This window comes from Aquarana catesbeiana, linkage group LG01, assembly GCF_042186555.1.
Source record: "Aquarana catesbeiana isolate 2022-GZ linkage group LG01, ASM4218655v1, whole genome shotgun sequence".
In the NCBI taxonomy this organism is placed as follows: Eukaryota; Metazoa; Chordata; class Amphibia; order Anura; family Ranidae; genus Aquarana; species Aquarana catesbeiana.
Window position 1 is genome coordinate 929,751,210 of NC_133324.1, and position 27,828 is coordinate 929,779,037.

The 27,828-nt window shown below is 45.7% G+C and overlaps 1 protein-coding gene across 1 annotated transcript in view; it reads right to left on the reverse strand.

Annotated features, from left to right (window-relative positions):
* ATP6V1B1 (ATPase H+ transporting V1 subunit B1) overlaps positions 1–27,828 on the reverse strand; it is a 145,191-nt gene that overhangs the window by 7,474 nt on the left and 109,889 nt on the right. Inside the window, exons 9-12 of the mRNA XM_073611041.1 lie at positions 10,898–11,021; positions 10,310–10,460; positions 6,742–6,824; positions 5,840–5,944 (exon numbers count right to left, since the gene is read on the reverse strand). Of these exons, the coding sequence (XP_073467142.1) occupies positions 5,840–5,944; positions 6,742–6,824; positions 10,310–10,460; positions 10,898–11,021 (463 nt within the window). The remainder of the gene's footprint in view (positions 1–5,839; positions 5,945–6,741; positions 6,825–10,309; positions 10,461–10,897; positions 11,022–27,828) is intronic.

A 27,828-nucleotide genomic window follows, 5' to 3' on the forward strand; every position in this document is an offset into this window, starting at 1 on the left:
CGTTTTTTTAAATAGTATGGTTAGGGATGCTGGTCTTGTGGATGTGCACATTAAGCACCTCCCGGATGACACTGGGTTCACCTTTCATCGAGGTAATAGTCAGAGTAGAATAGATAGGTTTTTTTTGAAGGAGACCTCTGCTTTCTCACCCCCAGTGGTGCAGGCAGTAGAGTTCTCTGATCACTGTATGCTATCTGTGGTCCTGAATGCTTCAGACGCCCCTCAGAGGGGCAAGGGCATCTGGAGATTGAATTCGACTCTACTCAAGGAAGAACATGTTAGACAATCCTTTGAGGAATTCTTTCAGGCACAGGTGACCATCCTGGACTTTTGTAGCAGCAAGGCTGAGTGGTGGGAGCTGACCAAAAAGAGGATTGCTGGATTCTTCAGGGGCCTAGCCAATAGAAAGCAGTTTAATAAATACATGACCTACCAACGTTTACGGAGGAAGCTGGATATTCTTGTCTCGAGAGGAGGAGATCCTGGGGCAATCTCCGAAGTGAAACTCCTTCTCAGGAAGTGTCAATATGACCGGCATGCCTCTTTGGTTCTGGAGAGGGACTATGGGAAGTACCACTCGCCTGACCCTTACCAGAACTGCAAACAAGGTGTAGCTGTTAAAACGGTCGTTGGCCTTAAGGACAGTACAGGTTCCTTGACAAAGTCCAGGTCAGGGATTCTGGAGGTCGTGAGGTCCTTTTATGCTGACCTTCTTGGGAGGAAAGAGCTTGACCGTGACAAGATGGAAAGCTTTTTGGACTCTACTCCAGGTCTAAATGATGAAGATGTCCCATTGATGAATTTGACAGAGGAGATCACAGTTGAAGAGGTGATAAGGGCAATTGAACAGCTTGCCATCAAAAAGTCACCTGGACCGGATGGCTTGACGGCTGAGTTTTACAAAGCTTTTAAGTCTATTCTGGCCCCACATTTGGTAGAGGTTTTTAACAGTTGCCTTGCTGAGGGGGTACTTCCCTCTTCCATGAGGCACTCAGCTGTGATTCTTCTTTCAAAGGGTAAAGATCCTTCGATGATTGAGAATTGGCGCCCCATCAGCCTTCTTAATGTCGATAGAAAGATACTGGCAAAGATCATTTTCTGGCGCCTATCGTCAGTAGCAGAGTCTTTGCTTTCTCGCCATCAGCACTGTTCGGTCCAGGGTAGGTGCACCTTCACAGCAGTTTTAGCTGTCCGGGAGGCCTTGGAGCGGTGCAGGGCTGCAGGCTGGGGAAAGTATTTGCTGACATTGGATCAGGCAAAGGCTTTTGATCGTGTTAACCATGAGTACCTGTGGTTGCTCCTTAGTAAGTACGGTCTGCCGGGTGGTTTTGTCGATTGGTTAAAAGTCTTGTATGAGGGGGCAGAGAGCTTTCCTCTTGTTAATGGTTGGGTTGGGCAGTCCTTTGAGGTTGGCTCCGGGGTGCGCCAGGGTTGTCCCCTGAGTCCCCTGCTCTATGTGTTTGCAATCGACCCCTTCATCAGGAGGCTAGAGAGCGGCATGTTGTGTGGGGTGCCAGTGGGGCTTCCGGGTGAGCCGCCTTTGAGGGTTGTTGCCTATGCGGACGATGTGTCGGTGATTGTCACTGGGGCGGATGAAGCAGAGGAGGTGGTCTCTCTGACATCACGGTATTCTGAAGCATCAGGCTCCAAGATCAATCAGGAAAAGAGTGAAGTTTTCTGGATGGGAAAGGAAGGTGAGGGGTTTGATCTCCCGGACACCTTTCCAGTGCCCCAGGAAAGAATTAAGATTTTAGGCATTGAATTTGGACCTGGCGATTATGGCCTCAAAAACTGGGAAGGCAGACTGGAAATTGCCAATACTAAGGTGGTCAGCTGGAAGAGATGGAAGTTATCTATGAGGGAAAGGGTTGATCTGATTAAGACTTACCTGATTCCGATCTTCTTGTATGTCAGCTTTGTCTGCATCTTGCCAGTGTCTCTCTATGCTAGGGTCAGTAGTGTGTTCTTCCAGATGTTGTGGGGGAACAGACTGAACCCCATCAAGAGGAATGTCACCTATCTATCCAGGAGGGAGGGTGGCTTAGGTATGGTCAACCCAGTTCTTTTCTTTTCACTGCTTTTTCTCAAGTTTAATATTGGTAATATGCTTGCAGTGGAACCTCCTGGATGGGCAGGCATATTTAGATCTTGGTTTAGGCCTTTTCTACGACTTTGGGAAGAAGGTGGCCAAGTGAAGAATCTCAGGGGTCATCGTGGTCAGCTACCAGCCTATGTCGCTCCGTGCCTGAAGTTACTACGGCAGTGGCGATTGTCGGCTGAAGATCTCAGATCGGTTCCGAGGAAAGTCCTTATGAGTCGAGTCTTGAGCGAAGTCTTTCATGACCCACTGGCCTTAAGGGATTGCCCAGGCCCAGTTTTGAGGGCAGGGTTGAGACTTATTAATTTGGACAGAGTACCCCCTAAATTCAGGGATCTGGCCTGGTTGTGCTTCCATGGGAGACTCTATGTTAGGGGCAATTTGAAATTCCGCAGTGGGGTGGATCGTAGCTGTCCTCGGGAGGAGTGTGCAGGTGAGGAGGAGACTATGGACCATTTTCTGCTTCATTGCCCTTTTAACATAGAGGTGTACAAACAGGTGGGGCGGGCCCTCGGTGTCCCTTTCCTCTCCAGGCTGGGTTATGCTGAGTGGGTGTACGGAGCATTCAATACTGGTGGGGTTTTTTGTTTAGATACACTTTTTCTAGTTAGCCTAGTAGTCCGTTATTTCACTTGGAACGCACGGTGTCAGGTCTGCATTCGGCGTAAAATCCTTCCTGTTCAGGTGGTGGTGTATGACATTCTGCATGAGGTGGAGAAGATTCGGGTACTTGAGAGAGACAAGCGGAGTCAGGGGGCTTGGTTGAAGGCGTGGAGGGGTTTCAAGCCTCCCTGACTGCCAGGAGTCTCTTTCCCGGGTGTGGCTGTCTGTCTCTTATCACCCTAGATTATTATTTTTTTGGATTAATTTTTGATAAATGGCTGCGTACATAGGTGATGGGTTGTGCCTCTTAGGCCCTCTCTGCTGCTTTATGTAAATAATTTTGGTAGTGGATTATGTATATATTGTATATATTCTGAACATGAATGTGTATTCCTTGGATTTCTGTTGAAGTTTTGTACTATGGTTTTGTTTTTTACTTTTGTATAAAATTGGTTGCTTGATTCTTTTAATAAAAGATCAATAGTGTCCCACTGTTGGTGTCAGTGGGATGAATAGTGTCCCATTGCTTGTGTCAGTGGGATGAATAGTGCCCCATTGCTTGTGTCAGTGGCATGAATAGTGTCCCATTGTTGGTCTCAGTGGGTTGAATAGTGTCCCATTGTTGGTATCAGTGGAAGGAATAGTGCCCCATTGTTGGTGTCAGTGGGAAGAATAGTGTCCCATTGTTGGTGTCAGTGGAAGGAATAGTGCCCCATTGCTTGTGTCAGTGGGAGGAATAGTGCTCCATTGTTGGTGTCAGTGGGATGAATAGTACCCCATCATTGCTCTCAGTAGAAGGAACTATGCCCCACTGTTAGTAGTGCCTCATCATTATTGCCAGTGAGAGTAATAGTGCCCCAAGGGCTGGAAAAAGGCAAGCAAAGGGCCGCATTTGGCCCACGGGCCACAGTTTGGAGACCACTGCTCTAGACCAAAGCTAAAATCCTGCTCCGGGGATCAGACATTTTTCCCTGCTCCTTATCTTCCTGTGCATAGGTCCCTCCCTGCTCCCATGAGTCCTCCTGCCTCTGCAGCCAATGAGAGAAGACCCTGCCACTAAAAATGTCACCTCCACCAATAGGAGGTATGCACAACATGCAGACAGTGAAGTGGACACCTGATGATGAATCCCAGCAAGTAAACAGTAGAAGACAGAAGGATCATCTGGTGACCGTGGCTTCAGATAAGTAAAATGGACATTTAGACTGTTTGTTTTTTTTCATCTGTAAGTTAGAGTAGGTGGGAGGGAGGGGTGGGAGAGAGGTTGCCAAAATCTTGGAGTTGGGCTTTAAGTAAATGAAGTGATATGCTAGGCCAGGGGTCTCCAAACTTTATAAACAAGTGGCCAGTTTACTGGTGTCAGTGGGAGAAATAGTACACAATTGTTTGTGTAAGTGGGGGGAATAGTGACCCAATGATGGTGTACGTGGAGGGGGGGGGGGGGAATAGTGTCCCATCATTTGTGTTAGTGGGAGAAACAGTGCCCCATAGTTGGTGTTAGTGGAAGGAATAGTACCCCATCATTGGTGTCAGTGGGTGGAAAGGTGCCCATTATTAGCATCAGAGGAATAGTGCTCCATTGTTGGTGTCAGTGGCAGGAACTATGTCCCCATTGTTGGTGTCAGTAGGAGGAATAGTACCCCAATGGCCTAATAAAGACAAGCAAAGGGCTGCATCCGGCCTGCGGGCCACAGTTTGAAGACCACTGTTCTATGCCAGGATTGCCCTGGAGGAGTTGAAGTTAAAAGTAATGGCAAAGGTACTACACCTCTGCAAAATATCTAGGTAACTCAAGAAAGTTTGCAAGTATAATTTTTTCTCTTTTCTGTTTTTTATGTTGTCCCCCTTGAGCTCTATCATCCATGAGTCGAAGGCGGTGACTGCGGTGGTAGAGGTATCTCATAAAGATTAGGTGCACTTGGCCAACCAATGCCATGAAGCTATAATGAAAGGGCCAGTGCCTCCAACCTGTCTATAAATATACAGTGTACAGAACCAAGCCAACTTAGTGTTTTTCTAAAAAGTTGTAGATGTAATCAATGTTACAATACTGATTATATTAATTTTAATCTGAATGTATATCTGGCATCACACACTAGATTTGCTCTAGGACTCCAAAGTTGAGACCTCTGTTCTGGAACTCCCAACTCCACCTAGCTGCCGTGGCAAACTCTAATTTTTAAAAAGTTTTTCTATATTTTATAATGTTGAAAGTGAAGATACACTGTGGATGAGGAATGGAGCATGGGTGGCCTGCAGGCTGAACAAAAGGAATCAAATAGATTCCTCCATGCCTGCCGAAAAATGTGGATGGAGGAGTCCCTTTCTGGCCGTCATATTCTGATAGTTGGCACCCTGAACAGTGCCTGCATCTGGCTGGATGAAATCACTATTCGACCGATAATTTTTCACCGGGTGCCTTTGGCAAAAAGTTGATTCAAAGGCTAAGTTCACCTTACCTATCTATTCATTCACTCTGTATTCAATCAGACAGGCCTTTTCACTACATCAGAGAGTTTAGCATGCGGCCCATGTGGAGGATCGCCGGGGATGGCCTGCAAACATAGCAGCCGCAGCAGGCAAATGCACACCTGGAGGGATGCCAGGAATGCAGTGCAAACATAGCTGATGGGTGCAGGGTGTGTGTGCTAATGAGGTCAGCTGATGAAAAGCTTCCTGTGTCTTACTGATTCTCAAGTCCCAAATCTACATACCAGGAAGTCATGAACTTTTCTATGGAACACACAGGGGCTGAGGTAAGGCCTTGTTCTAAAAATCATAGAAAGCTTTTATTTTTCTGGAAAAGAGGTACATTAATGGTAAATTGGTACGTAGGGGAGCTGGATTTTAGAAAAAAAACGGTGAACTTAGCTTTTAACAATCAACTTTTGGCGAGCCAAGTGCTGCCAACAAAGGTACCCATGGCTTGAGTTTTGTCCAATTCAGCAGGAGTCAGCTGAAATTTGAACTATGTATGGTAGCCTTAACTCCAGGAGGAAAATGTACCAACTGAGATCTAGAAAGATTAAAAACCTCCACCCCAGTTTTGGTTTGTGGACCTGTCCCTCACTGTATACACTGTAGACAAAAACGTAGTCTAGCAGATGTGGACGGTGCCCGAGCCAAGGATTTGCATACCAGTTGGTTGGAAACATCACCATGATCTTTTCGCGTCATGCCTTCTCCAATGGCGGACTTCATAAGACGGGACAGGGATGGGAGCACATTGATAGGGGGGTAGATCTGGAAAAAAAACAAATTAAACCCAATGTTTATTATTATCAGTGTTAAATCACCAGATGATGAAGAGTTGGTTAAAGGGCCAGTCCACAAAATGCTGAGTTCCCAGGTCTGCACGGCTATCGTATATATTAGGAGGGATTCCCGCTATCTCTGCTGGATTTTTATTTATTTTATATCATGGAGAATGTAAAGGGAAGATAAATCTCCTAGGTGGTCAGGAATTATACCAGAGATCTCATGGTCAAATTATTCCGGGATATAAAAGATGCCTGGGGCCGACTCAGCCCATCAGGATCAATCCATATTTTTAAAAATCAAAAAAATATTTTTTGGTGAAATCCGGGCACAAAAACTTTTATTCAAATACATTCCTCAATAGCCACAAAGGATAATAAAATCCACCTTTTTGTGCACTGAATGCCTTTACCAACCTAGAAATGACCCCGTAAAAGTAGCAATGACATTATTACTGTGCTGTACACAGCCTGTGCAGAGAGAAGAGCTAGGGGAGTGGCCCAGAAGGCTCCACCCACTACAGGCTGCTTGTAGAAAGCTACAGGAGGGGGTGGAGACCAGACCAGTCACCCTGCACAAGGAAAGAGAGCAGCACTGTCCGGTCTTTATTACAGGAAGCTCCTGCACACTGGATTACTGGAAGAAATACACAAAGCACACCAAGATTCAAGGAAGAATACACATGATGAATGGATTTAAATGATATTTGCTTATCCTAGAGTTCAGCTTTGAGGAAGCCCTCCAATCGAAATGTCAAACTGTATATAGAATGGCAAACTGACCTGCCTGTTGTGAAGTTGTCTGTCTACGTAGATCTGTCCTTCAGTGATGAATCCAGTTAAGTCAGGAATGGGGTGAGTGATATCTGCAAATGGATAAAAAGTAATAAGATATTTAAGTTATTTGGCATGATTTTTTTTTTAGTGTTATAATATAAGCATGGTAGAATGCTGCAAGAATTTTAAGCATCAGTTAAACTTATTATATCTAACTTGTAGAGGAAAGATCTGTATACTAGACATGTGCATATTGTTTTGTTCCAAACTTGTTTTTCGACTAAATTCGACAAATTTGTTAAGAAATATTCAAATTAACAAACACCCCTTTAACAAATTTTTCCAAAAATGAAAAGTTGAAAATTCAGAAATTTGAAAATTCGGAAATTCGAAAATTCAATAGAGCGAAAATTCGAAAACCCGAAAATTCGGATACCCGGAAATTCGAAAATCCGAAATAATAATTAACTAACTAATAATAACTATTACTAACTGTTAAATTATAGGTATTGGAATTTCCTTTCAAATTTGGCTGTTAGTGAACGTAACGAATACGGATTTAAAAGCTTTTCATTATTATAATTATTATTATTAATTCATTGCGTTCCATTCGTTTAGATGCGGCATTCGTTGTTTTGGATGATTTGTAACTTCGGATAAATTTGTATTTGTTGCGTTCACTAAGAGCCAAATTTAAAAGGAAATTCCAATACCTATAATGTAATAGTTAGTTATTATTACTTAGTTAGTTATTATCTTGGAATTTTAAAAATTTTGGATTTTCGTTCTTGCGAATTTTTGAGTTTTCGAATTTTTGCATTTTGGATATTCGAATTTCGAATTTTTCCAAATTATCTAAATAACAAATACCGCATCTAAATGAATGGTACATAACGAATTAGAATTTTTCCGAAGTTGCGAATTTATTCAAAATAACATATTTCGATCATAACGAATGGACAGAGAGGATTTCTTTTAGTTTTTGATGTATAATGTATTTATCTTTTGTAATAAATTTTCATTATTTTATATAATTTTCATCTTTTGAGTGTTCATGGTCCTTTAAAGTCCCATTTTTGAGGAAATTCTCTTTAACATATTCGATCATAATGAATGACCTGAAAAACTGAAAAAAAAGAAAGAAAGAAAAGAAAACTAACACATTTTTCGGCAGTGCACATGTCTATTGTATACTTACCTATTCTGAGGGCACTTTGGCCCGGTCACATGATCGAGTTCCACTGTAGGGGAAGGACAGATGCCCCATAATAAGCCTATGGGTGATGTCCTGAAGCCGACACTGGGACATGATCATGTGACCGGATCAGAGCGACTCAGAATAGGTAACTATACCGTATCTTTCCCTTACAGGGTACATAGAATAGACTTAGAATGGGGGTGGGAGTAGATTTAAGTATTCAGTTAGTGTAGTGTTTCTCAACTCCAGTCCTCAAGGCGCACCAACAGGTCATGTTTTCAGGATTTCCACTATTTTGCACATGTGATTTGATTAGTTTCACTGCCTTCGTAATTACCACAGCGGTTTCATCTGAGGGAAATCCTGAAAACATGACCTGTTGGTGCGCCTTGAGGACTGGAGTTGAGAAACACTGATAGTGTTTGACTGAACTACCACTTTAATGATAAAAACTTGAAAATTGCATCTACCATGCTGATAAATTTATTATTCCAAAAAAAAAAATGTTTTCCAATCTCAAAAGCTTAAAACTAACCTACCTTCGTTATGAACACCTACCAAGCTCTTTAACCACTTGCTACCTGCCCACCATCATATGATGGCGGGACGGTGCAGCTGTTATCCTGGGCCGCTGTCATATGACGTGACGGCCTTCCAGGCCCCCCAGGGGGCACCGAGTCACTCGGGTCCCGGTGCGCGTGCAAAGCGGCCGCGATGTCCGTCGGGCACCCGCGATTGCCCAGTAACTGAGCAGGACCGTGGATCTGTGTGTGTAAACACACAGATCCACGTCCTGTCAGGTGGGAGGAGACCGATGGTGTGTTCCTTGTACAGAGGAACACCGATTGGTCTCCTCCCCTTGTGAGTCCCCTCCCCCCACAGTTAGAATCACGCCTTAGAAACATAATTAACCCCCCTCCTGGTTAACCCCTTCATTGCCAGTCACATTTATACAGTAATCAATGCATTTTTATAGCACGGATCGCTGTATAAATGTGAATGGTCCCAAAAATGTGTCAAAAGTGTCCGATGTGTCCGCCGCAATATCGCAATCACGATAAAAATCACAGATCGCCGCCATTACTAGTAAAAAAAAAAATAAAAATGCTATAAATCTATTCCTTTTTTGTAGACTCTGTAACTTTTGCGCAAACCAATAAACATACGCTTATTGCGATACATTTTACCAAAAATATGTAGAAGAATACTTATCGGCCTAAACTGAGGAAAAAATGTGTTTTGTTTTTTTTTTTATTTGGATATTTATTAATTTATTATAGCAAAAAGTAAAAAATATTGTGTTTTTTTCAACTTGTCACTCTTCTTTTGTTTATAGCGCAAAAAATAAAAAACGCAGGGGTGATCAAATACCACCAAAAGAAAGCTCTATTTGTGGGGGATAAAATGATAAAAATTTCATTTGGGTACAGTGTTGCGTGACCGCGCAATTGTTATTCAAATTGCAACAGATCTGAAAGCTGAAAATTGGCTTGGGCAGGAAGGGGGTGAAAATGCCCAGTATGGAAGTGGTTAAAGGTTATCACTTAGCCAAAACTTAGCCTCTACCCAAAACCCTAAAAGAGGACCTTCATCCTTTTTTTTAATTATAAGTCAGCAGCTACAAACACTGCACAACAAATACACACACAAAATGGCATGGCACAGTGACACTGCTTCTCCAGCCTTCTGGGGCATGTGATGTGTCCCAGAAGACTGCAGGCAGGGAGGGGACAGGAAGAGCAACGCCATTCTCGCCTAGGCAAGAAATGAGGAAGTGGGAGTGGGTACCTGTCAAAAATGTACCCAGTCCCTGTAAATGAAAAAAACAAAACAAAAGCACAAATGTGTTGGGGGCAGGGTAAGAGAGGAAGATGACTGAAACTTTCCTTTCTGAGTGATGGACCACTTTACAGATCTTAGGGCCTTGTCAGACGAGTGATCCAGATGGAGGTGATAACTCGCCATTGATAAGAAAAACAACAACTTCTGACAGTGAATAGTTTTGAAAACTGAATTAGAAAAGTAGAGTTACAAAGTAAAAGTAAAGATTAAAAAGTATAGATATATATTATTAATGAATATAGTATTCATTAATAATAATAAACAACAATGATGATGATAATAATAATTAGTAGTAGTATACTACTACTAATTATTATTATTATTATTAATATGATAGCACATTAATATATTAATATTATAGTATAGATATATATTAGAAAGTATAGGTATAGTATACTAATGCGCCCATATTACACATACCCGAACTACTGATCCAAGTTCAGTTTGTAACTGTAATCAGTTTGGTATACTGAGGTCAGGCTTTAGAAGAAAGTGGGGTAAGGAAAATTTGCCAGGGTGTAGGAAGGAACTCACCATCATTGGGCATAGTTAGGATGGGGATTTGCGTGATGGAGCCCGTTCTGCCTTCCACTCTGCCGGCTCGCTCATAGATGGTGGCCAAATCTGTGTACATGTACCCGGGGAATCCTCTCCTACCAGGCACCTCTTCACGGGCCGCCGATACCTGTATGACCAAAAACCAAGAATCCTATCAGGATCCATGTACCCAACGTGCAATCAACCAACACATTTTTCTGTTTGTGTTCCTAAGTGAGCCCACCTGCCATGATCGTAATAAGTGAACTTCTCTCAGCTTGGTCAGTGATTTTATGCTAAACTCAAGCCAAAAAAGTTTTTTTTTTTCCTTTTTTAGTTTTGAATATAATGAAGACATGTAAGTGCCCTGTAAGGTTTTTATTGCTCTCTGGGACCTTGATATTCCCCTCTCTTTTCACCAAAGTAAGGTCTTTAGTGTCCTTAAGTTACGAGGCTGGATGTGTGATCTTTCATAAGATCATCCATGAACAGAAAAAATAAAAAAACATTTTTGGGTGGATTTGGCCTAAAAACAAAACAAAAAAATACAATACAGAATGGTTGTATGGCAGTGGAATTTGTTACCTCTCGCAGGGCTTCAGCATAGGAGCTCATGTCTGTCAGGATTACCAATACGTGCTTCTCACACTGATAGGCCAAGTACTCGGCTTCTGTGAGTGCCAGACGTGGGGTGATAATCCTCTCGATTCTAACAGAAGAGGACAGAACAGAACTTTGTTATCATGATTATCACACTATTACTTATATGCCTCACGTATTACCTGGAGTTACAGGTATGTATAAGATATACGTCAGTGTGACTATACAGGTGTACAATCAATGGCAGGTTTTATTTATTGCAGAGTTTGGGTTTTCACCAGCAGTTCTTGGAAGCCTCTCCAAGTGGAGAAATAATGGTCCTTCATTAGCCTCATCCTTTCACTTTTTTTGCTGTCTGTTTTTTCTTTCCGTGAAACAAAAAGTAAAATATTAAGGCTAAAAATGGGCATAATTTGGCACCAGAACAGGCCCAATATTGCAACCTTCAGAAGGCATTTAGAGCCCATTGTGCCCTAAGGTTGTTTGCTTGTTCCTGGGGGAGACACCGAACCTCATGCTACTATGGCCTGTTTAAATATACCTATGGAGCCTATATAGTTATACTGACTGTGGGCAGGTATAGGAGTGTTCGATATATCCAGTTTGAAAGAAATATATATCTGTCCTTATGGATTATTGTTGAAGCCCCTGTTTCTATGGACTGAAAACAGGTGAAAGGGTTTGTTTGTTCTACCCTTCTCCTCTCTATTACCCTCCCCTTTAATTTTCCGAATACTTACGGTGTATCTCCTTCCTACCCCGGTGAACCATATGAGTTTATATTCATATCTATGTATCTTTACACCATCAGCCTTATACACGGTCACTGGCATTAGTAAGAAACTTCCTCTTGCTTTACACTGTGATTTCTGGGTGATCATCTGGTAGCTCTCCATGTGGAGATATTTCTATGCTGACAAGTGAGACCTGTTCCTTCCAACCAACCCCAAGTGTGTCCTGACGAAGCAAAACACCGAAACGTGTTGACGCACAGGGGCTCACTGTCATTTATTTGGTGTCAACTTTCTTGTTTACACTAGATACTCATTACTATCATATGCTTATCATATGTTTTTAATTCTTTTTTACTTGACCTGTTTGATATGACTTATTGTTAATAAAATATATTTTTGTACTATATCATTGTCCATCTTTCCCGTAACGTCCGAATTAGGGCCCTGTGGCCCTTTACCCTTTCTCTCCTCCAATCACGTTTATACGGATGTGGCTTTAGGAGTGTTTTCATTTTCAATTTTTGCACCAAAAACTATTATTATTTTACCTTTCCCATTAACCCTAGTAAACTTTGCCAAAATTTAGTTAAGTTCTCTTAATTTTATCTAAAATTATGAGGAGGTAAAAACTTTAAGGTGGTGTTGTAGTGTTTTTTTTTTTTTTTTTGCATACAGTCTATGGAACATTGCCTGTGTTCTCTCTACCGGTATGCAGCACCTCAGACTGGATTACAAAATAGTGGGAAGCTATTTATTAGGAAAGAGATGTCATATTCCAAGCTCCTGATGCCTATTGGTCGAAAACATGCAAAGATTGTGATGTAGGACACTTTACATACAACTATACAGTGGGGACGGAAAGTATTTAGACCCCCTTAAATTTTTCACTCTGTTATATTGCAGCCATTTGCTAAAATCATTTAAGTTCATTTTTTTCCTCATTATTGTACACACAGCACCCCATATTGACAGAAAAACACAGAATTGTTGACATTTTTGCAGATTTATTAAAAAAGAAAAACTGAAATATCACATGGTCCTAAGTATTCAGACCCTTTGCTCAGTATTTAGTAGAAGCACCCTTTTGATCTAATACAGCCATGAGTTTTTTTGGGAAAGATGCAACAAGTTTTTCACACCTGGATTTGGGGATCCTCTGCCATTCTTCCTTGCAGATCCTCTCCAGTTCTGTCAGGTTGGATGGTAAACGTTGGTGGACAGCCATTTTTAGGTCTCTCTAGAGATGCTTAATTGGGTTTAAGTCAGGGCTCTGGCTGGGCCATTCAAGAACAGTCACGGAGTTATTGTGAGTTGTTGTGAAGCCACTCCTTCGTTATTTTAGCTGTGTGCTTAGGGTCATTGTCTTGTTGGAAGGTAAACCTTCGGCCCAGTCTGAGGTCCTGAGCACTCTGGAGAAGGTTTTCATCCAGGATATCCCTGTACTTGGCCGCATTCATCTTTCCCTCGATTGCAACCAGTCGTCCTGTCCCTGCAGCTGAAAAACACCCCCACAGCATGATGCTGCCACCATCATGCTTCACTGTTGGGACTTTATTGGACAGGTGATGAGCAGTGCCTGGTTTTCTCCACACATACCGCTTAGAATTAAGGCCAAAAAGTTCTATCTTGGTAGACCAAAGAATCTTATTTCTCACCATCTTGGAGTCCTTCAGTTGTTTTTTAGCAAACTCCATGCAGGCTTTCATGTGTCTTGCACTGAGGAGAGGCTTCCGTCGGGCCACTCTGCCATAAAGACCCGACTGGTGGAGGGCTGCAGTGATGGTTGACTTTCTACAACTTTCTCCCATCTCCCGACTGCATCTCTGGAGCTCAGCCACAGTGATCTTTGGGTTTTTCTTTACCTCTCTCACCAAGGCTCTTCTCCCTCAATAGCTTAGTTTGGCCGGACGGCCAGCTCTAGGAAGGGTTCTGGTCGTCCCAAACATCTTCCATTTAAGGATTATAGAGGCCACTGTGCTCTTAGGAACCTTAAGTGCAGCAGAAATTTTTTTGTAACCTTGGCCAGATCTGTGCCTTGCCACAATTCTGTCTCTGAGCTCTTCAGGCAGTTCCTTTTGACCTCATGATTCTCATTTGCTCTGACATGCACTGTGAGCTGTAAGGTCTTATATAGACAGGTGTGTGGCTTTCCTAATCAAGTCCAATCAGTATAATCAAACACAGCTGGACTCAAATGAAGGTGTAGAACCATCTCAAGGATGATCAGAAGAAATAGACAGCACCTGAGTTAAATATATGAGTGTCACAGCAAAGGGTCTGAATACTTAGGACCATGTGATATTTCAGTTTTTCTTTTTTAATAAATCTGCAAAAATGTCAACAATTCTGTGTGTTTCTGTCAATATAGGGTGCTGTGTGTACATTAATGAGGAAAAAAATGAACTTAAATGATTTTAGCAAATGGCTGCAATATAACAAAGACTGAAAAATTTAAGGGGGTCTGAATACTTTCCGTCCACACTGTATATTTGTTGATGTGTCTCTTTATATATATATATATATTTTTTATATACATATATATATGCTGTTTATTGTTTCTGTGTTCAGAATGTTATAAACTGGAAATATAGTTGACTCCAAAATATGTGGCCCTTAATATATCCAGTACTTTGGGTGTCTTAGCACTGAGAACCAACATTTAACATGGAGCAAGAAATATATATGTAGGCTTATATCAAAGCAGTATATCCTCATCAAACCGGTCCTGTCACTAAGCCCCGAAGCATACATGGAAACATTATTGTCCTCGCGTGGGGGGTGGGGGCATGGGGTGGACAACAAAGGGGAAGGCTACTAAAGTGACAGAGAGTGCGGACTGCTATTTATTGAAAAATTGTATCATTTATTGAAAAAAGAAGATATAGTCTCACAGGGGCGTAACTAGAAATAGCAGGGCCCCATAGCAAAATGTTGTATGGGGCCCCCCTGCAAACAGCCCCCCCCCACAGCTGCCCTAGTGTCAATGCAGTGTGACCTGTGCCACATACAGCGTGACCTGTGCCCAATGCAGCGTGACCTGTGCCCAATACAGCCTGGTCTGCCTGTGCCCCATACAGCCCCACCTATGCAGAGGAAGAGGCAAGCCACCCAGATCAGCAGAGAGCGGGATTGCCCGCTGTAATAGCTTTCAGTTGAATTTCCCGTCTTCCCGGGGCTCATCGTCACACAGCCCCACCTCTTGGCCAGACGCCTTTGATGATGTCACATGTCCCGCATTGGATCGGCGTTCTGTCTATCAAAGGCACCGGGCCAAAAGGTGGAGCTATGTGACGTGAGCCCTGGGAACACTGGAAGTTCTAATGAAAGCTCTTACATCGGGCAATTCAGCTCTCTGCTGATACGGACAGCTCGCCTCTTCCTTTCCTCTCTCTTCCCCTGGCTGGGAGACTGTGCCGGCGGTGCTCTCATTCTCACTGGGCCCCAGGGCCGGTCCCAGGCGGGTGCACGGGGTGCAGTGCACCCAGGCGCCAGAGAGGTGGGGGCGCTGAAGCGCCAGAGTGCTCCCCTCCCTCCTCATTCTCCCCTCCGTGCTTCTGGACACTTCTGGATAGCTCTGTCCGCAGGTCACCGCCGCGGAGCGGCCGCTGTGCTTTTCACTGCTAGAGCCCGTCCCCCCTCCCTCCTCCTCCTGTCAGAGGAGAGCAGCCGCCGGAGATCGGAGCGGCTGGTCTCTGTGTTGAGAGAGACCAGCCGCGCAGTGACTTCGCTGGGGGGAGGAGGGGGGGGCGGCCCGTGCCTGCAGCCTGACACAGGTTCTCTCCTCTGTCTCTCACTCCCACCTAAGCTGCTGCCTGGCTGTCTCGATCTGTTCTTCACCCGGGCGGCGCGGCTTCACACTGTCCTCTCTAGCTGCCGCACGGGTGTTATGTGTCTGTACTGATAGAGGGAGGTTTGTCCCTGGGGCGGTCTGTACTAATGGGGGGTTGTCCTGGGGGTCTGTACTAATGGGGGGGCTGTCCTGGGGGGTCTGTACTAATGGGGGGTTGTCCTGGGGGTCTGTACTAATGGGGGGTTGTCCTGGGGGTCTGTACTAATGGGGGGGCTGTCCTGGGGGGTCTGTACTAATGGGGGGTTGTCCTGGGGGTCTGTACTAATGGGGGGTTTCCTGGGGGTCTGTACTAATGGGGGGGCTGTCCTGGGGGGTCTGTACTAATGGGGGGTTGTCCTGGGGGTCTGTACTAATGGGGGGTTGTCCGGGGGGGTCTGTACTAATGGGGGGGTTGTCCTGGGGGGTCTGTACTAATGGGGGGTTGTCCTGGGGGTCTGTACTAATGGGGGGTTGTCCTGGGGGTCTGTACTAATGGGGGGTTGTCCTGGGGGGTCTGTACTAATGGGGGGTTGCCCGGGGGGGTCTGTACTAATGGGGGGGTTGTCCTGGGGGTCTGTACTAATGGGGGGTTGTCCTGGGGGGTTGTCCTGGGGGGTCTGTACTAATGGGGGGGTTGTCCTGGGGGTCTGTACTAATGGGGGGTTGTCCTGGGGGTCTGTACTAATGGGGGGTTGTCCTGGGGGTCTGTACTAATGGGGGGGTTGTCCTGGGGGTCTGTACTAATGGGGGGGTTGTCCTGGGGGTCTGTACTAATGGGGGGTTGTCCTGGGGGGTCTGTACTAATGGGGGGGCTGTCCTGGGGGGTCTGTACTAATGGGGGGGTTGTCCTGGGGGGTCTGTACTAATGGGGGGTTGTCCTGGGGGTCTGTACTAATGGGGGGTTTCCTGGGGGTCTGTACTAATGGGGGGGCTGTCCTGGGGGGTCTGTACTAATGGGGGGTTGTCCTGGGGGTCTGTACTAATGGGGGGTTGTCCGGGGGGGTCTGTACTAATGGGGGGGTTGTCCTGGGGGGTCTGTACTAATGGGGGGTTGTCTTGGGGGTCTGTACTAATGGGGGGTTGTCCGGGGGGGTCTGTACTAATGGGGGGTTGTCCTGGGGGGTCTGTACTAATGGGGGGTTGTCCTGGGGGTCTGTACTAATGGGGGGTTGTCCTGGGGGGTTGTCCTTGGGGGTCTGTACTAATGGGGGGGTTGTCCTGGGGGTCTGTACTAATGGGGGGTTGTCCTGGGGGTCTGTACTAATGGGGGGGTTGTCCTGGGGGTCTGTACTAATGGGGGGTTGTCCTGGGGGTCTGTACTAATGGGGGGGTTGTCCTGGGGTGTCTGTACTAATGAAGGGGGGTTGACCTGGGGGGTCTGTACTAATGAAGGGGGGGATTTGTCCTAGGGGGTCTGTACTAATGGAGGGATTTGTCCTGGGGGTCTGTACTAATGGAGGGGGGTGTTTGTCCTGGGGGTCTGTACTAATGGAGGGGGGTGTTTGTCCTGGGGGTCTGTACTAATGGAGGGGGGTTGTCCTGGGGGGGTCTGTACTAATGGAGGGGGGTTGTTCTGGGGGAGTCTGTACTAATGGAGGGGGGTGTTTGTCCAGGAGGGTCTGTACTAATGGAGGGGGGATGTCCTGGGGGGATCTGTACTAATGGAGGGGGGCTTGTCCTGGTGGGCGGTCTGTACTAGAGGAGGGGGGGTTTGTCCTGGGGGGTCTGTACTAATGAGGGGGGATTTGTCCTGTGGGGGTCTGTACTAGTGGAGGGGGGGTTTTCCTGGGGGGTCTGTAGTAATGGTGGGGGTTTGTCCTGGGGGGGTCTGTACTAATGGAGGAGGGTTTGTCCTGGGGGGTCTGTACTAATGAAGGGGGGATTTGTCCTGTGGGGGTCTGTACTAGTGGAGGGGGGTTCTCCTGGGGGGTCTGTACTAATGGAGGGGGTTTGTCCTGGGGGTCTGTACTAATAGAGGGGGGGTTTGTCCTGGGGGTCTGTACTAATGGAGGGGGGTTGTCCTGGGGGGTCTGTACTAATGAAGGGGGGCTTTGTCCTGGGGGGATCTGTACTAATGGAGGGGGGGTTGTCCTGGTGGGGGTCTACTAATGGAGGGGGGTGGTTTGTCCTGGGGGGGTCCATACTGATGAAGGGGAGTCTGTACTGAGAGAGGGGTTTATACTTAGTGGGGGGTCTGCACTGACGAAGGGGGGACTAAAGTTGGTGGAAGGAGGGTGACACCATGTTATACCGCACTTGGTGACACCAACCCTAGTGCCGTCACTGCAGCTGCGGGCTCTCCTTTCGCCCCTTCCCCTCCCTCTCCTTCTCCTCCGCACGTTCACTGCTATACTAGTGAGCGGCACTGGCCAGCACAGCCTCCCACTATGTTTCTTCCCCCGCCTTTATATCAGCTAGGGAAAAATAGAATTGAAAAAGGAGAAGAGGATTGTGGGACATGTAGTCCCGAGGACTGGCAGCCCCACTGTAACACGGAAACTGCAGCCCACACAGCAGGCTCAGCTGAATGGGAGAGAGAGAGAGAGATACAGGAGCCTGGGAAAGCTTTCAGGGAAGTACACCCCGGACTCCAGAGGGAGAGGGCAGTGCTGCGGGAACACCATCAGAGAGGAAACCCCACTGCCCTGCGCCACCAGAGTGAAAGACACACAGCCTGGTGCCATCCCAATTCAGAGTGAGCTGACTCCTGATCAGAGGAACCATCGCTGGCTCAGGTGAGAGGGCCGATCGGCCATTATCTACTAACGTCCATAGGAACTGCAGTCTCTGACCATCTCCTGTATCGTATCATGTCTTCAGTCTCTGACCTTCTCTTGTATCATGTCTTCAGTTTCTGACCTTCTCTTGTATCATGTCTGCAGTCTCTGACCATCTCCTGTATCATGTCTGCAGTCTCTGACCTTCTCTTGTATCATGTCTGCAGTCTCTGACCATCTCCTGTACTATGTCTGCAGTCTCTGATCATCTCCTGCACCATGTCTGCAGTCTCTGACCACCTCCTGTACTATGTCTGCAGTCGCTGACTGTCTCTTGTATCATGCCTACAGTCTCTGATCATCTCCTGTGCTATGTCTGCAGTCTCTGACTGTCTCTTGTATCATGTCTACAGTCTCTGATCATCTCCTGTACCATGTCTACAGTCTCTGATCATCTCCTGTACCATGTCTGCAGTCTCTGATCATCTCCTGTACTATGTCTGCAGTCTCTGATCATCTCCTGTACCATGTCTACAGTCTCTGATCATCTCCTGTACCATGTCTGCAGTCTCTGATCATCTCCTGTACTATGTCTGCAGGCTCTGATAATCTCCTGTACCATGTCTGCAGTCTCTGATCATCTCCTGTACTATGTCTGCAGTCTCTGATCATCTCCTGTACCATGTCTGCAGTCTCTGATCATCTCCTGTACTATGTCTGCAGTCTCTGATAATCTCCTGTATTATGTCTGCAGTCTCTGACCATCTCCTGTACTATGTCTGCAGTCTCTGACTGTCTCTTGTGTCATGTCTACAGTCTCTGACTGTCTCTTGTATCATGTCTGCAGTCTCTGACCATCTCTTGTATCATGTCTGCAGTCTCTGACCATCTCTTGTATCATGTCTGCAATCTCTGACCAGCTTCTGTACCATGTCTGCAGTCTCTGACTGTCTCTTGTATCATGTCTGCAGTCTCTGATCATCTCCTGTACTATGTCTGCAGTCTCTGATCATCTCCTGTACCATGTCTGCTATCTCTGATCATCTCCTGTACTATGTCTGCAGTCTCTGACCATCTCTTGTACTATGTCTGCAGTCTCTGACTGTCTCTTGTGTCATGTCTACAGTCTCTGACTGTCTCTTGTATCATGTCTGCAGTCTCTGACCATCTCTTGTATCATGTCTGCAGTCTCTGACCATCTCTTGTATCATGTCTGCAATCTCTGACCAGCTTCTGTACCATGTCTGCAGTCTCTGACTGTCTCTTGTATCATGTCTGCAGTCTCTGATCATCTCCTGTACTATGTCTGCAGTCTCTGATCATCTCCTGTACCATGTCTGCAGTCTCTGATCATCTCCTGTACTATGTCTGCAGTCTCTGATCATCTCCTGTATTATGTCTGCAGTCTCTGACCATCTCCTGTACTATGTCTGCAGTCTCTGACTGTCTCTTGTATCATGTCTGCAGTCTCTGATCATCTCCTGTACCATGTCTGAAGTCTCTGATCATCTCCTGTACTATGTCTGCAGTCTCTGACCATCTATTCTATCTTGTCTGTAGTCTCTGACCATCTCCTGTATTATGTCTGCAGTCTCTGATCATCTCCTGTACTATGTCTGCAGTCTCTGATCATCTCCTGTACCATGTCTACAGTCTCTGATCATCTCCTGTACCATGTCTGCAGTCTCTGATCATCTCCTGTACCATGTCTACAGTCTCTGACCATCTATTCTATCTTGTCTGTAGTCTCTGACCATCTCCTGTATTATGTCTGCAGTCTCTGACCATCTCTTGTATCATGTCTGCAGTCTCTGACCATCTCCTGTGCTATGTCTGCAGTCTCTGACTGTCTCTTGTATCATGTCTACAGTCTCTGACCATCTCCTGTACTATGTCTGCAGTCTCTGATCATCTCCTGCACCATGTCTGCAGTCTCTGACCACCTCCTGTACTATGTCTGCAGTCTCTGACTGTCTCTTGTATCATGTCTACAGTCTCTGATCATCTCCTGTACTATGTCTGCAGTCTCTGACTGTCTCTTGTATCATGTCTACAGTCTCTGATCATCTCCTGTACCATGTCTGCAGTCTCTGATCATCTCCTGTACTATGTCTACAGTCTCTGATCATCTCCTGTACCATGTCTGCAGTCTCTGATCATCTCCTGTACTATGTCTGCAGTCTCTGATCATCTCCTGTACCATGTCTACAGTCTCTGATCATCTCCTGTACCATGTCTGCAGTCTCTGATCATCTCCTGTACTATGTCTGCAGGCTCTGATAATCTCCTGTACCATGTCTGCAGTCTCTGATCATCTCCTGTACTATGTCTGCAGTCTCTGATCATCTCCTGTACCATGTCTGCAGTCTCTGATCATCTCCTGTACTATGTCTGCAGTCTCTGATAATCTCCTGTATTATGTCTGCAGTCTCTGACCATCTCCTGTACTATGTCTGCAGTCTCTGACTGTCTCTTGTGTCATGTCTACAGTCTCTGACTGTCTCTTGTATCATGTCTGCAGTCTCTGACCATCTCTTGTATCATGTCTGCAGTCTCTGACCATCTCTTGTATCATGTCTGCAGTCTCTGACCATCTCTTGTATCATGTCTGCAATCTCTGACCAGCTTCTGTACCATGTCTGCAGTCTCTGACTGTCTCTTGTATCATGTCTACAGTCTCTGACTGTCTCTTGTATCATGTCTGCAGTCTCTGATCATCTCCTGTACTATGTCTGCAGTCTCTGATCATCTCCTGTACCATGTCTGCAGTCTCTGATCATCTCCTGTACTATGTCTGCAGTCTCTGACCATCTCCTGTACTATGTCTGCAGTCTCTGATCATCTCCTGTACCATGTCTGCAGTCTCTGACTGTCTCTTGTATCATGTCTACAGTCTCTGACCATCTCCTGTACTATGTTTGCAGTCTCTGACCATCTCCTCTACTATGTCTGCAGTCTCTGATCATCTCCTGTACCATGTCTACAGTCTCTGATCATCTCCTGTATCATGTCTGCAGTCTCTGATCATCTCCTGTACCATGTCTACAGTCTCTGATCATCTCCTGTACCATGTCTGCAGTCTCTGATCATCTCCTGTACTATTTCTGCAGTCTCTGATCATCTCCTGTACCATGTCTGCAGTCTCTGATCATCTCCTGTACTATGTTTGCAGTCTCTGATCATCTCCTGTACTATGTCTGCAGTCTCTGATCATCTCCTGTACCATGTCTGCAGTCTCTGACCACCTCCTGTACTATGTCTGCAGTCGCTGACTGTCTCTTGTATCATGCCTACAGTCTCTGATCATCTCCTGTGCTATGTCTGCAGTCTCTGACTGTCTCTTGTATCATGTCTACAGTCTCTGATCATCTCCTGTACCATGTCTACAGTCTCTGATCATCTCCTGTACCATGTCTGCAGTCTCTGATCATCTCCTGTACTATGTCTGCAGTCTCTGATCATCTCCTGTACCATGTCTACAGTCTCTGATCATCTCCTGTACCATGTCTGCAGTCTCTGATCATCTCCTGTACTATGTCTGCAGGCTCTGATAATCTCCTGTACCATGTCTGCAGTCTCTGATCATCTCCTGTACTATGTCTGCAGTCTCTGATCATCTCCTGTACCATGTCTGCAGTCTCTGATCATCTCCTGTACTATGTCTGCAGTCTCTGATAATCTCCTGTATTATGTCTGCAGTCTCTGACCATCTCCTGTACTATGTCTGCAGTCTCTGACTGTCTCTTGTGTCATGTCTACAGTCTCTGACTGTCTCTTGTATCATGTCTGCAGTCTCTGACCATCTCTTGTATCATGTCTGCAGTCTCTGACCATCTCTTGTATCATGTCTGCAATCTCTGACCAGCTTCTGTACCATGTCTGCAGTCTCTGACTGTCTCTTGTATCATGTCTGCAGTCTCTGATCATCTCCTGTACTATGTCTGCAGTCTCTGATCATCTCCTGTACCATGTCTGCAGTCTCTGATCATCTCCTGTACTATGTCTGCAGTCTCTGACCATCTCTTGTACTATGTCTGCAGTCTCTGACTGTCTCTTGTGTCATGTCTACAGTCTCTGACTGTCTCTTGTATCATGTCTGCAGTCTCTGACCATCTCTTGTATCATGTCTGCAGTCTCTGACCATCTCTTGTATCATGTCTGCAATCTCTGACCAGCTTCTGTACCATGTCTGCAGTCTCTGACTGTCTCTTGTATCATGTCTGCAGTCTCTGATCATCTCCTGTACTATGTCTGCAGTCTCTGATCATCTCCTGTACCATGTCTGCAGTCTCTGATCATCTCCTGTACTATGTCTGCAGTCTCTGATCATCTCCTGTATTATGTCTGCAGTCTCTGACCATCTCCTGTACTATGTCTGCAGTCTCTGACTGTCTCTTGTATCATGTCTGCAGTCTCTGATCATCTCCTGTACCATGTCTGAAGTCTCTGATCATCTCCTGTACTATGTCTGCAGTCTCTGACCATCTATTCTATCTTGTCTGTAGTCTCTGACCATCTCCTGTATTATGTCTGCAGTCTCTGATCATCTCCTGTACTATGTCTGCAGTCTCTGATCATCTCCTGTACCATGTCTACAGTCTCTGATCATCTCCTGTACCATGTCTGCAGTCTCTGATCATCTCCTGTACCATGTCTACAGTCTCTGACCATCTATTCTATCTTGTCTGTAGTCTCTGACCATCTCCTGTATTATGTCTGCAGTCTCTGACCATCTCTTGTATCATGTCTGCAGTCTCTGACCATCTCCTGTGCTATGTCTGCAGTCTCTGACTGTCTCTTGTATCATGTCTACAGTCTCTGACCATCTCCTGTACTATGTCTGCAGTCTCTGATCATCTCCTGCACCATGTCTGCAGTCTCTGACCACCTCCTGTACTATGTCTGCAGTCTCTGACTGTCTCTTGTATCATGTCTACAGTCTCTGATCATCTCCTGTACTATGTCTGCAGTCTCTGACTGTCTCTTGTATCATGTCTACAGTCTCTGATCATCTCCTGTACCATGTCTGCAGTCTCTGATCATCTCCTGTACTATGTCTACAGTCTCTGATCATCTCCTGTACCATGTCTGCAGTCTCTGATCATCTCCTGTACTATGTCTGCAGTCTCTGATCATCTCCTGTACCATGTCTACAGTCTCTGATCATCTCCTGTACCATGTCTGCAGTCTCTGATCATCTCCTGTACTATGTCTGCAGGCTCTGATAATCTCCTGTACCATGTCTGCAGTCTTTGATCATCTCCTGTACTATGTCTGCAGTCTCTGATCATCTCCTGTACCATGTCTGCAGTCTCTGATAATCTCCTGTACTATGTCTGCAGTCTCTGATAATCTCCTGTATTATGTCTGCAGTCTCTGACCATCTCCTGTACTATGTCTGCAGTCTCTGACTGTCTCTTGTATCATGTCTACAGTCTCTGACCATCTCCTGTACTATGTCTGCAGTCTCTGACCATCTCCTGTACTATGTCTGCAGTCTCTGATCATCTCCTGTACCATGTCTGCAGTCTCTGACTGTCTCTTGTATCATGTCTACAGTCTCTGACCATCTCCTGTACTATGTTTGCAGTCTCTGACCATCTCCTCTACTATGTCTGCAGTCTCTGATCATCTCCTGTACCATGTCTACAGTCTCTGATCATCTCCTGTATCATGTCTGCAGTCTCTGATCATCTCCTGTACCATGTCTACAGTCTCTGATCATCTCCTGTACCATGTCTGCAGTCTCTGATCATCTCCTGTACTATTTCTGCAGTCTCTGATCATCTCCTGTACCATGTCTGCAGTCTCTGATCATCTCCTGTACTATGTTTGCAGTCTCTGATCATCTCCTGTACTATGTCTGCAGTCTCTGATCATCTCCTGTACCATGTCTGCAGTCTCTGACCACCTCCTGTACTATGTCTGCAGTCGCTGACTGTCTCTTGTATCATGCCTACAGTCTCTGATCATCTCCTGTGCTATGTCTGCAGTCTCTGACTGTCTCTTGTATCATGTCTACAGTCTCTGATCATCTCCTGTACCATGTCTACAGTCTCTGATCATCTCCTGTACCATGTCTGCAGTCTCTGATCATCTCCTGTACTATGTCTGCAGTCTCTGATCATCTCCTGTACCATGTCTACAGTCTCTGATCATCTCCTGTACCATGTCTGCAGTCTCTGATCATCTCCTGTACTATGTCTGCAGGCTCTGATAATCTCCTGTACCATGTCTGCAGTCTCTGATCATCTCCTGTACTATGTCTGCAGTCTCTGATCATCTCCTGTACCATGTCTGCAGTCTCTGATCATCTCCTGTACTATGTCTGCAGTCTCTGATAATCTCCTGTATTATGTCTGCAGTCTCTGACCATCTCCTGTACTATGTCTGCAGTCTCTGACTGTCTCTTGTGTCATGTCTACAGTCTCTGACTGTCTCTTGTATCATGTCTGCAGTCTCTGACCATCTCTTGTATCATGTCTGCAGTCTCTGACCATCTCTTGTATCATGTCTGCAATCTCTGACCAGCTTCTGTACCATGTCTGCAGTCTCTGACTGTCTCTTGTATCATGTCTGCAGTCTCTGATCATCTCCTGTACTATGTCTGCAGTCTCTGATCATCTCCTGTACCATGTCTGCAGTCTCTGATCATCTCCTGTACTATGTCTGCAGTCTCTGACCATCTCTTGTACTATGTCTGCAGTCTCTGACTGTCTCTTGTGTCATGTCTACAGTCTCTGACTGTCTCTTGTATCATGTCTGCAGTCTCTGACCATCTCTTGTATCATGTCTGCAGTCTCTGACCATCTCTTGTATCATGTCTGCAATCTCTGACCAGCTTCTGTACCATGTCTGCAGTCTCTGACTGTCTCTTGTATCATGTCTGCAGTCTCTGATCATCTCCTGTACTATGTCTGCAGTCTCTGATCATCTCCTGTACCATGTCTGCAGTCTCTGATCATCTCCTGTACTATGTCTGCAGTCTCTGATCATCTCCTGTATTATGTCTGCAGTCTCTGACCATCTCCTGTACTATGTCTGCAGTCTCTGACTGTCTCTTGTATCATGTCTGCAGTCTCTGATCATCTCCTGTACCATGTCTGAAGTCTCTGATCATCTCCTGTACTATGTCTGCAGTCTCTGACCATCTATTCTATCTTGTCTGTAGTCTCTGACCATCTCCTGTATTATGTCTGCAGTCTCTGATCATCTCCTGTACTATGTCTGCAGTCTCTGATCATCTCCTGTACCATGTCTACAGTCTCTGATCATCTCCTGTACCATGTCTGCAGTCTCTGATCATCTCCTGTACCATGTCTACAGTCTCTGACCATCTATTCTATCTTGTCTGTAGTCTCTGACCATCTCCTGTATTATGTCTGCAGTCTCTGACCATCTCTTGTATCATGTCTGCAGTCTCTGACCATCTCCTGTGCTATGTCTGCAGTCTCTGACTGTCTCTTGTATCATGTCTACAGTCTCTGACCATCTCCTGTACTATGTCTGCAGTCTCTGATCATCTCCTGCACCATGTCTGCAGTCTCTGACCACCTCCTGTACTATGTCTGCAGTCTCTGACTGTCTCTTGTATCATGTCTACAGTCTCTGATCATCTCCTGTACTATGTCTGCAGTCTCTGACTGTCTCTTGTATCATGTCTACAGTCTCTGATCATCTCCTGTACCATGTCTGCAGTCTCTGATCATCTCCTGTACTATGTCTACAGTCTCTGATCATCTCCTGTACCATGTCTGCAGTCTCTGATCATCTCCTGTACTATGTCTGCAGTCTCTGATCATCTCCTGTACCATGTCTACAGTCTCTGATCATCTCCTGTACCATGTCTGCAGTCTCTGATCATCTCCTGTACTATGTCTGCAGGCTCTGATAATCTCCTGTACCATGTCTGCAGTCTTTGATCATCTCCTGTACTATGTCTGCAGTCTCTGATCATCTCCTGTACCATGTCTGCAGTCTCTGATAATCTCCTGTACTATGTCTGCAGTCTCTGATAATCTCCTGTATTATGTCTGCAGTCTCTGACCATCTCCTGTACTATGTCTGCAGTCTCTGACTGTCTCTTGTGTCATGTCTACAGTCTCTGACTGTCTCTTGTATCATGTCTGCAGTCTCTGACCATCTCTTGTATCATGTCTGCAGTCTCTGACCATCTCTTGTATCATGTCTGCAGTCTCTGACCATCTCTTGTATCATGTCTGCAATCTCTGACCAGCTTCTGTACCATGTCTGCAGTCTCTGACTGTCTCTTGTATCATGTCTACAGTCTCTGACTGTCTCTTGTATCATGTCTGCAGTCTCTGATCATCTCCTGTACTATGTCTGCAGTCTCTGATCATCTCCTGTACCATGTCTGCAGTCTCTGATCATCTCCTGTACTATGTCTGCAGTCTCTGACCATCTCCTGTACTATGTCTGCAGTCTCTGATCATCTCCTGTACCATGTCTGCAGTCTCTGACTGTCTCTTGTATCATGTCTACAGTCTCTGACCATCTCCTGTACTATGTTTGCAGTCTCTGACCATCTCCTCTACTATGTCTGCAGTCTCTGATCATCTCCTGTACCATGTCTACAGTCTCTGATCATCTCCTGTATCATGTCTGCAGTCTCTGATCATCTCCTGTACCATGTCTACAGTCTCTGATCATCTCCTGTACCATGTCTGCAGTCTCTGATCATCTCCTGTACTATTTCTGCAGTCTCTGATCATCTCCTGTACCATGTCTGCAGTCTCTGATCATCTCCTGTACTATGTTTGCAGTCTCTGATCATCTCCTGTACTATGTCTGCAGTCTCTGATCATCTCCTGTACCATGTCTGCAGTCTCTGATCATCTCCTGTATTATGTCTGCAGTCTCTGATCATCTCCTGTACCATGTCTGCAGTCTCTGATCATCTCCTGTACCATGTCTGCAGTCTCTGATCATCTCCTGTACCATGTCTGCAGTCTCTGATCATCTCCTGTACTATTTCTGCAGTCTCTGATCATCTCCTGTACTATTTCTGCAGTCTCTGATCATCTCCTGTATTATGTCTGCAGTCTCTGATCATCTCCTGTACTATGTCTGCAGTCTCTGACCATCTCTTGTATCATGTCTGCAGTCTTTGACCGTATCCTGTATTATGTCTTGGGACTCTTTCTAACAGAAGCCCTCTCTGTGTGCATCAGAGAGACTCCCCTCCAGGTCTCATTAGTGTTCTCTCTTCCTGTATTTTCTTTATTGTTAAGAGATCATGGGAGGATTTCAGGGTAACGAAGACTTCTTAGAGGAGCAGCTTTGTATTTGAGTCGTTGCCATAGAATCGTTTGTAAAGGGGAGGAGTTGGTAAGATGACCACGCCCATGTGAGGGCGCCAGAAATATTTCTGCACCCAGGCGCCGGTGACCCTAGGATCGGCCCTGCTGGGCCCCACTCGGCTGCGGGCCCCATAGCGCCCGCATGGATCGCTATGGTGTTAGTTACTCCCCTGTAGTCTCATATTGCTGCAATCACAGCCAGAGCAGTAGGGGACATGAAATCGCTCAGCATTGCTCGGAAGCAAGCCGGCATATGTCAAAACATACAAACATATACACAACCAATCCATGATGAATTGCCCACCAGATAGTGGCT